This window comes from Mytilus galloprovincialis, chromosome 2 (genome assembly GCF_965363235.1).
Source record: "Mytilus galloprovincialis chromosome 2, xbMytGall1.hap1.1, whole genome shotgun sequence".
Taxonomy (NCBI): domain Eukaryota; kingdom Metazoa; phylum Mollusca; class Bivalvia; order Mytilida; family Mytilidae; genus Mytilus; species Mytilus galloprovincialis.
This window is the reverse complement of record NC_134839.1, coordinates 3,568,041-3,579,315: the sequence shown is the minus strand read 5'-3', so window position 1 is coordinate 3,579,315 and position 11,275 is coordinate 3,568,041. Positions and strand designations below refer to the sequence as shown.

General features: G+C 35.6%; 1 protein-coding gene across 1 annotated transcript; it reads left to right on the top strand.

Moving 5' to 3' along the window:
- The first annotated feature begins 7,363 nt into the window (after positions 1-7,363).
- On the top strand, positions 7,364-7,867 carry LOC143061971 (uncharacterized). The gene has a single exon (XM_076233828.1). The coding sequence runs from the start codon at positions 7,364-7,366 to the stop codon at positions 7,865-7,867; it is 504 nt and encodes a 167-aa protein (XP_076089943.1).
- The last annotated feature ends 3,408 nt before the right edge of the window (positions 7,868-11,275 follow it).

The following is an 11,275-nucleotide window of genomic DNA, read 5'->3' as shown; positions in this document are numbered from 1 at the left end:
TTGTGATTTTTTACTGTATATTATCGGTTTTTTAAAGGGGCACTAGCTACAAGATATAAAAAAAATAAAAAAATATTCAATTTTGTCAAAATAAGCTAAGAAACATGGTTAATGTATTATTAACATTGCAAGTTACAAAATTCGACCTCATTGAATCAGTATTCATGTGAACTTCAATTTAACCCCTTATTTAGAAATTGATAACGCATGAATTGTGAGTATTCAGATATTAAAAGGAAAAGATCGTCAACATTGAAAGTGAAACAAAGGTGAATTATTTGGTGGACTGATTTGATCCACAAAAACTCATTGTTCTAGAGGTGAAAAAATGATTAAAATATATTTTAACCCTAAATGTGATATTAAACAGATTTACAAAAATTCAATTGCACGAATTCGATATCTATTTTATCTTTAGTTATGTACATATCACATGACCATAGTTATCAAAGGCACCAGGATTATAATTTAGTACGCCAGACACACGTTTCGTCTACATAAGACTCACCAGTGACGCTCATCAAAATATATATAAAGCCAAACAAGTACAAAGTTGAAGAGAATTGAGGATCCAAAATTGCAAAAAGTTGTGCCAAATACTGCCAAGGTAATCTATGCCTGGGATAAGAATATCCTTAGTTTTTCGAAAAATTCAAAGTTTTGTAAACAGGAAAATAAAAAGTGGTTGATTATGTATGTTCACAATAGTCAAATTATGTTAGTACCTTTTAGAAATGAAGTCGCTACTTCCATATACTTGTAATAATTTTATTTATTGTGATATAATGTATCGTTTGTCTCAAACTCGTTTAATAATGTTCACACTTTTTATATACACACAATTGAATGAGTCGGGAGGTATATAGACATCTTTCTCATGTCTATCTATAAATCTGTCCGTCCGTCGGTCACACATTTCAAATGATAAATAAAGAATACTTTTCAAGTTGAAAATGATTGAAATTTTAATGGAATGTTGCGACTGTCATACAAGTGAGAGGTTTAGCTAGCTATAAAACCAGGTTCAATCCACCATTTTCTACATGAGAAAATACCTGTACCAAGTCAGGAATATGACAGTTGTTTTCCATTCGTTTGATGTGTTTGAACTTTTGATTTTGCCATTTAATCGGGGAATTTCCTTTTTGAATTTTCCTTGGAGCTCGGTATTTTTGTGATTTTACTTTTACGGATCACTAAAGGCATGTTAAGGTCAAGTCACAGCGTGTTCAAGATTTATGGTACTTTATTGTTCGACAAAATCTGTCCTTGATCTTTAATATATTAAAGGTGAAGTTTGAATTTGTAAATGTCCATAAGAGTTCAGTTCTATGATGAGTTTATTGACATGAGGTATTATTTTCTTCATTTTCCGATTCAGTTTGACACGAATTTTTTTTGTAATATGAGTGTTCTAAATTGTCACTTTCTTCTCTATTGTGAGAAATTGAAGTTTCGTCTTTTTCAGAGTCAAAACAACTCTTCTCACCTTCATGAACACAAAATTTAATCACCTGATTAGTAATTCCTTGCGGATGGTTTACTTTATCAGTCATGTTTTCGTGATATTGATCGTCTGTAATTTTGTTTTTTAAAAAAGGTTGCATTTGTTCATATGAATGATCATTCGACGAAGCAATGAAGGTGTGATACGGGTGAAGGTAGCCAGATGTGGAACTATTGCAACTTTTCATGCTTTCAGAACTGCTTGTCAATTTATCAGAATTTGATGATTCATCTACCACTTCTAAATATGGGTTTTCTTGTTGAACTAAATTTACCATATTGTTTTCATCAATTGTATGGTATACACTTTCATTCATTTCAAATGATTCATTTCCAAAGCCAGCATTTTCAGCTGGAGGAGTATCATTGATATTTGCTGATGTGGAAGAGATGTCTGGTTTCCTTCTGTTTTTATTGTAACAATAATAAAGCCCAATAATCACAATGATGCCAGTAACTGACCCCGAATATATAAGCAAGTCTCGTTTGGAAACTCCTGTTCAATAGAAATGTTTCACATTTATTAGATATAAAAAAAAAGATAGAGATTAATAAATACGTAACTGAAAAGTTTGACACGGGAACAGGACAAATATGACGACTTACTGGTATGTGCAAAAACATTGATCAACGAAATTTTTAAATTTATTAAACACATTTGAAAGTGTTGACCATCAGAGAAATAGGCTCGGTTATTAATACAGTTTTGTATATCGATATATAATTCTCACTCGTTATGAAACCTATGAACACATATATGAATACAAAGAACACAATTTCACGGGTGTTAGGTTTAACGAGAGAAATGATCGGGAAAGATTATCTTACGGTGGCCAAGTATTGCGAGACGATCGTGAAAGCTCTGGTACCGGATCGTGAAAGATATTTAATCGAGAAGACATATGAAAGGTCATTAAATAATCTAATTAAATTAATTACACAGACAAATTTACAACAAAATGAAATTGTCTGTCAAAATGGTTCAACATTATGATCAGTATGTGAGAGAATCCAGTTTTAAAAGTATATAGTTTTTACAAAACAACAAAAGGCAGATTGCTTCTCGACATTTCAATGACATAAAAAGTGTAAACAAACATGATTTTTTCACAAATTCGAATAAAATAATCTACTTTTATCCGAATATGAGCATTCTATTTGAATGAATCAAATGGTTCTCATAGTTATTTTGTATAAACATAATCTGAAACTTGGTAAAAAAAGAAATATTTACACAAAATTGATTTTTGTGATCGTAAAAGATCACGTACCGCTTTTTGGAAGATCGTGAAAGATCTGATGCTACGAAGACGTTTAAATTATTCTTCAATTATATGATAATTAATATTTGTTATAGGTATTGAGAAAGACTAGATTGGCCAAGATCCTCAATAAATTGAAGCATGTTATGTATATTGCTATTATCCTGTAAGTTACTCCCGGCATTTGAAACTTTTGTTCAAACGTCGACCTCGAAGAGTAGCCAAAAATGAACTGATACTCATAAAGACAATCCATATTATCGCTTGCTCAAGATATAAGCGGGGTAACAGGAGATTTTATTTGTACAATTACAAATAATACAAACAAATTATTATTTGTGGATTTGTGAACATGTTATTTGTATAATAGTTGGCTGATTGTAGGATGAAGATTTTTATTGTCAAGTGAAGTAACACTTATCACGAGTTATAGGATAACTACATTTTGTATATTAGATCCTATAATCTACATGTCCGTCAGACAGGATTCACCTGACCTCGACTTTGCCTCATTTCATGGGTCAAGATTTAGTTTTGTGGTCAAGTCCGCATTCGTTAAGCTTTAGGATAACTCTGTTGTTATGATTGTAAGGTGTACATTTTTTACTTCTGCAAGGTTTCAAATAACATTGACCTCATTATCATGCAGCTTTTGGCAATGTTCTTTTTATGTTGTTTGGCCTCTTATACCTGTATGTTATAGCACCACGGTATTTGGTGTATGGTGTACATGTCTGTCTACATGTTTCCTTTATGACGTCAATTGTATTTGATATATTGAATGATAGTAAGATGTCTATGTCTGGCTGTCGGTCAGGGTTCATATACTTTCGACCTTATGTTCCAAATTAATTGACCAAACCTAACTTTTACATTTGTCAGTTTCTAAGGTACTGTGAGGATCGGAACACTATATTTGGTGTACGGGATGTTTGTAGAGATCTGCATGTATGGCATGATGCATCTGACCTTGCCCTTTTTTCATGAACCATTGACAAAATCTTAAGCATATTTGACACTTTTAGTAAAACCCTTTATATTACAGACGTTGAACAAATATACTATCATAAGTAAAGCAGACGAGACATTTCAGCATTTGCGATCTGATATTCTTTTGTCTGTAGTATATAGTTATCTCATTGGAAATCAATTGACCTCTGCTACGTTGTATATAAAGACAAATAGAACATAAGAAAGTACTGTTGCACAAAATGTTGGTTATCGTTCAATCTCAAATTGTTCATGAAAGATGCTGTTTTTTACTGTAAGTTTTTGGTTGATGGTTGACTTTTTGGTTTGAACGTTGCATACCCATATTATTGGCTAAATAGTGGCGGTCTTGTACTAGACTGATTCTCAGAGCTGAATTTGTCACACTGATTTAGACACGTTTTTAGGTGGTTTTTTTTTTAAACTTTCGATGTAAAGTGTTGAATTAAAAAAAATTAATTTTAATGTTCATTCTTATCAAAATAGTTACAGGTTTCAACCAGTTGCACGTATATAAAATGGTAAAAGAAATATTGATAACGGATTACCAGTATTAAGTCTGGTCACGAATTATTTTTCACGGTCAAAATAATGCGTTGCCTGATCTTTCACGATCAATTTTGATGAAAATACAACAAAATTTCGTAAACAAATTAACGTTTTTAAGGGAAGAACATACTTTTATTTTACTGTATTATCAGATACACCAAAGATTAAATTTCTAATATATCATGATATATTGAAATATGACCATTATAGGTACAAATAGCGTGTTTTTTTCTAATTTATTCCATAGACATGCATTGCGCCTTTTGTGTTTTTTCGTAAAGTACTGCATATTTTCTTTATCTTATTGCACAGCAATGTTTAGGAAGTTGAACCATTTTGACAGACATATTTTTTTGTTCGGATTTGTTCCGCGTTTGGAAAATAAAGATTTTTTTCACAGATTCTGACCTAGAATTTACATTAAGATTCTTTTACGACTATGGAACCGACAAGGACAACGAACCAGAACAACGGATGTAAATGTTTTTGTGGTAAAGTCTGTAAGAATTCTAGAGGTTTGAAGATCCATCAAAGCAGAATGAAATGTGTGCAACCCCATTTTGGCAATCAACGCACAGAGAGATCTGGTCAGACGGAGGAGGAGACCATCCAGGAAGCAAACCACAGTGATGATAGCCTCTCTGTGACCCAGGGTGAGGATGAGCACGAGGAACAGCCTACAGAGGTAGAACAACTTGACGAGGCAGAAGAGATAGAGAGGATAGAACCAACAGTCCATAGAGAAGACGGGATGGAACCAACAACCCGTAGAGAAGAGAGAGCCACACAAAGAGAAGATCAAATGGCCAACGAATGCAGACAAAGATTGGAAAGCTCTTGACGAAGATTTGGAAAACATCTTAGGGGCAACAATAACAGGCAGTGTAGACAGAAAGATAACAGCAATGATGTCCATTATTTACAGCGTAGGAAAGGACAGATTTGGAGTGGTACCACAAGGGAAACAACCAACAAAACAAGGCCATAGTAACCGGAGACAGAAGAAGATCAAGGAATTGAGAGGAGACTTGAGAAGGTTAAAGAAGAGGTACAAAGTCGCCAATGAGAATGAAAGCTTATCATTACAGCAGTTAAGAAAGGAAACTAGGGAGAAACTTAAGACACTTACAAGAGCAGAAACTCATAGAAGAGATAGAAAGAAAAAGGCAAAGGAGAGAGCAACATTTACAGCAAACCCATTTCAATATATGAAGCGATTATTTGGAGCGAGAGGATCTGGTAAACTGGAAAACTCGAGGGAAGAAGTGGAAGAACATCTCAGTAAGACCCACAGTGATGAGAGCGGGGTCAGCACCAGGACCAAATGGTATTTCATATAGGGTATATAAGAACTGTCCCAGACTGATCAGAAGGGTGTGGAAGCTATTAAAAGTAATTTAGAGAAGGAGAAAGATGACTGAGTCATGGTACAAGGCAGAAGGATGTTTTATACCAAAAGAAGAGAACTCCAGGAAAGTTGAACAGTTTAGAACCATCTCCCTATTGAACATTGAGGGGAAGATATTCCTGGCAGTTTTAGCAAGGAGAACGACGAGGTACCTGCTTAGCAACGAATATATAGACATCGCAGTCCAGAAAGGAGGCATGCCTGAAGTATCTGGTTGCATCGAACACACCAGCGTTATTACACAGATTTTAAGAGAAGCAAAGGAGAAGAAAAGTGACTTAGCAGTGTTTTGGCTAGATCTGGCTAATGCTTATGGGTCCATACCTCACAAACTAGTAGACCTGACATTGGAGAGGTATCATGTTCCACCAACTATCAGAACTATGCTGCGAGAGTATTTTGACAAGATTGAAATGAGGTTCACAGCTGGAGACTTCACCACAGCTTGGCAGAGACTTGAAGTTGGAATACTAACGGGGTGTACAATATCAGTAGTCCTGTTTGCAGCAGCAATGAACTTAATTGTAAAATCAGTAGAAAAACCAAGTAGAGGACCATTATTGTCATCAGGGGTCAGGCAACCACCAGTAAGAGCTTTTATGGATGATATGACAGTGACAGCAAAAACAGTCATAGAGGGAAGATGGACTTTTAATTAGAGGAATTGGAAAGGATGATTAAGTGGGCCAGAATGAAGTTCAAACCAAGTAAATCTAGAAGTTTGATAGTGAGGAAAGGCAAAGTGCAAGATGAGACATTTGAGTTAGCAGGTGAAAAGATACTAACAGGTGGAGTGAAATGCCTAGGTAAAAAGTTTGATGCAACACTAGCAGATATGGTAAACATGGGTGAAGTTCAAGTGCAATTGGTAGAATGGCCATTGTCCAAAGTGGAGGCCTTAGAGAGAAAGATCAGTGCATGCCTAAGAAGATGGTTGGGTGTGCCAAGAAGTTTCAACAGCATTGGATTGTACAGCACAGGAACAAAGCTACAATTACCAACGAAGGCATTGACAGAAGAGTATAAAGTTACAAAGACAAGACAGGTTATGACGTTGAGAGACAGCAAAGATGCTAAAGTGAGAGGAGCCAAAGTAAAGATCAGGACAGGAAGAAGATGGAAAGCAGAGGAAGCAGTTAAGGAAGCTGAGACCAGACTAAAGCACAGTGTCATCGTTGGTGTAACAGCAGTTGGTAGACAGGGATTTGGTATGACAACAAAACCAAGGTGGGATACAGCAATTGAGAAGGGACGGAGGGAACTGGTGCAACAGGAAATACGACAGATGGAAGAAGAGAGTAGGAATGTTAAGGCAGTAGGAATGAAACAGCAGGATAGTTGGTTGAATTGGCAAGGAGCTAGAAGCAGGGCTTTGACCTGGAGCGAGATTTGGAGTATGGAGGGATACAGATTGAGTTTTCTCCTAAGATCAGTGTATGATGTTTTACCAAGCCCATCAAACCTCTATACCTGGGGGTTGATAGAAGACCCAACATGCACCTTATGCAAAGACAAACCAGCATCTCTACAGCATGTGTTGTCAGCATGTCCAGTCGCACTGCAAGATTGAAGATATACATGGAGGCATGACAGTGTATTGAAAACAATAGCAGCAAAGTTGGATACCACCAGGAGAAAGAAGAGAAAGATGCAGAAGAACATCACATTTGTAAATTTTGTGAGGGCTGGAGAAAAGAAAGACAACCAGGCAGAAGGTTTAGGGATACTTGGACCAGCATCAGACTGGCAGATGACAGCAGACATACATCAACGCATGAGTTTCCCAGCAGAAATAGCAGCAACATTGCTAAGACCAGATATAGTTATTTGGTCACAGGGAACTAGGCAGGCGGTATTGCTGGAACTAGCAGTCCCATGGGAAGACAGAATAGAGGAAGCTTATGAAAGAAAGATGGCAAAATACCAGCAGCTAGTAGAGGATTGCAAACAGCGGGGATGGAGGACGTGGTGTATGGCAATAGAAGTCGGATGCAGGGGCTTTGCAGGACAGTCAATGTGGCGGGCACTCAGGACCTTGGGAGTGGTAGGAGCAGAGAGGAAGAAACTGATTACAGAAGTGTGTAGAGAAGCAGAAGTGGCATCACAGTGGATTTGGAGGAAAAGAGACGAAGTGTGGAAAAGTGCAAAGTGATAGAACAATGAACAGTTATTGTGTAAATAATGGACAGATATAGATATACAGAACAGCATTCAGTTACAGAAAAACAGCAATGACATCAGCTGAGACATCGGAGCCGCGTATGCCATCCAGTTCCAGGTTCAGATTGATCACCTGAGCCGGCGCACCTCTGGAGGTTGTTGTGGAATAGCGCCGAAACAGCCAAGGAAGGAGGACTCCACCTGATGATGGAATTGGATCAGCATTCCATTGATGTTTACAAGGTAATCTTTCACGATCCGGTACCAGAGCTTTCACGATCGTCTCGCAATACTTGACCACCGTTAGATATTCTTTAACGATCATTTCTCTCGTTAAACTGAATGACACCCTCGAATTTATATTACATATGCTAATCGCTAACGGAACACCTGAGCTCACCCCCAGTTTTTAATGGGGTTGTGTGTTGCTCAGTCTTTAGTTTTCTATGTCGTGTTTCCAGTACTATTGTTTGTCTGTTGGGCTTTTTTAGGCATGGTGTTGTCAGTTTGTTTTTGAATACTGAGTTTGAATGTCTCTTTGATATCTTTGGCCTCTCTTTTACAACGATGATAACCATACTGCATGTTTACAATATGAAATCAAACAGACTCTGAAAAGTCCAATTGCACATGATCGCTATCTGTTTTAATGTATAACTATGCTTATATTGGATGATATGACTGTCGATGAAATGTTGACAAAATATTATCAAGTCGTTGCATTGTTAATTGTTTATTTTATACTTTTTAATAATTTGGATATACGTTTAAGTATGTTATAAGTCAAATATGAGAACTAGATTCAAATCAGTGAATTCGACAGCTAAAGCCCTTGTAATGTAATTGAAAATGGATTCAACTAAAATAATCTAAATAAACCTCATTCGTCCTCTTCAATTTCTTTCTCTATTGTTGATGCCTAAATTGTGTTCACTACAAAAAAAAAAAAAAAAAAAAATAAAAAATTCATACAAATATATTTTAAAGAAATGATATCGCGCGATTAAATTTTTAACATTATATTTCCTTCTTAGTGTGTCTCTCCTTTCTTCACACGCACTCACATTACCCACTCATACAAACACACACTAAACAGTTTTCGTTGAGATATCATAAAAAATGTCTTACGCGTCAAATTTCTTGTTTTGTGTCATGTCAGATATAAGTCGCATAAGAAGTCAAGTTTGTTTATAATGGCGGATCCCCCCTTTATATCTGTTATCTAATATTATGGTGGATGGTAAACCAGTATGTTTAGTGTGAATAAACTACCGAATAACCATTTACTTTCCGCAAAAGTAGTTGAATGGTATCCGACAAAACTGTTGATTTCCCCTTATTCCAGAAGGGGAGATGTATGTTGGAATTATCTTGTTAGTCCGCTTAATTGTAAGTCCGTAAGTCCAACACAAGTTTTCGTCACAATCTGATCATACAATCAACTATAATAATAACAATTCATGTTTAGTAAACAGTCTGAATATAACGGGCTGTAAAGTGCTTTTCGTATCTGTCTGAAACTTTCATCATATTTGCTGAAACTTTTTAACTTAAAATATTTCCGTCAAACAATTATCATGTACAACTGAAAATAACGTCAAATCAGTTTTAGTGTGCATTGACTTCGCAGAGACGACCTGTAACTTAAAAATATAATTTATTTTAGCTCTTATACTGTTGTAAATACATCAATTATCAATAAAAGGGTACGCCACCACCAGTTGGTTAAATATCCGTTTCACAGATGACAAACAGCAGTACACAAAACACAACATAGAAAACTAAAGACTGAACAACACTAATGCATTAAAACTGGGGTGATCTCATGTGCTTCAGAAGGGAAAGCAGATCCTACTCCACATGTGGCACCCGTCGTGTTGCTGGTGTTAGTAGAAACCCAGGTGAAAAGTGTAATTTGGAAGGACACTTTTGGGAGGAAAGTGGACGGGATTGCAGTTACGACAATTTGAACATAACCGTAATCATGTGTAAAACTCTTGATGCCGTCCATAAAATTTACGAAGGGATGTTTTCAACTTCATCAATTGGAACTCTTGGTCTTATTGTTTTAAATGACGATATACACAAATGATGGAAAATCACGATTGGGATGTAAGTAACTCATTATATCACTCATCAATTTTGTGTTTTATCGTTCTCTTTCATTTTATTCAGTTGATAATTGAAACTTCAGTAAATACTGTGGATTCATTTATTTTTTGCGGGAACCAATTTCCATGGATTGTGGAAAACTCGGTATTTGATTTCGTGGTTTTGTCAATCTCTGCATACAAAGCCTATAGAAAATGTGCATTTCGTTGAAAATTTTAATTCATGGTTCACCTGAAACTACGAAAACCACGAAAATTGGTAGCAAAGTATAATAATGAATCCCCAGTAGAGTAAAGAATAAGTGTAGTGTACCTAAATAATGATGTTCTGTTGACAAAGTGGATGTCTGTCTTGATACACAGCCATTGATATTATCACACCTGAGGATATATATATATATGTTTGAATATTTACTATATTGGTTTTTTTCGAATTCTTTAATCCCGCAAATTGATTGGAAAACCTTATCAAAGTTTCATTGAACACATAGAATTGTCAATTACTTGAAGTAGCAACATGCTTAAAAATGTTTTTAAAATTTATATTCAATTGACAACACGATTTTTATGTTGACAATATAGAAAAATAGAAGTAAAACAACCCAATTGTCTCATAGTACCTTGCTCATCGTTAGCAGGAATTTATGCATATGTATTCGATGAAGAGTAATGCAAAATCATACCATGATCAGGCTGTAAGTTTTACTTGTTTGAATTGTTTTACATTTTGTCATGTCTTTGCAAATTATCTCGAAAATTGGGATACGATGACAGAAACTGAATGCAGTAAAACTGATGAATAAAACAAGCTTTACAAAAAATGTATCGGACAGGAGTCCTTGCCTTTAGAAAACTAATTTTCGAGATTTGTCTTTTATTTAAGTTTATCTTCATGTCAGATATTCGTACTCCTAGGGTTACCATGTCTCACTATATAAGGCGTCATAACATGGGAAAGTCTGTGATGCATGGTACTGGTGGATGAAAGTGTTCTTGTAATTACTATTATTATCTTACATTTGTAGTCTACTGCAGTAACATTGCAAAAAACAGACATGGCCATACCAGTTTTCTGGACAAGTTATGCAAGGTTGTCCCATTCTCGAATAAAATCCAATTTTACACTCTGAAAAAATACAATGCGTCAAGCATAATATCGGAAATTTGCATTGTTTTGTTAAGCAATTGAGATGATTCAGTTAAGATAGATCATATGCCTTTTTCTGAGCATTCTTTCTGGGCATGTTGCAAATACTCCTTTTTGGATTGAAAATGTTAAACTAAGTTTC

Coding starts and splice junctions, on each gene's coding strand:
- LOC143061971 (XM_076233828.1), top strand. CDS start 7,364: ATGCAGAAGAACATCACATTTGTAAATTTTGTGAGGGCTGGAGAAAAG.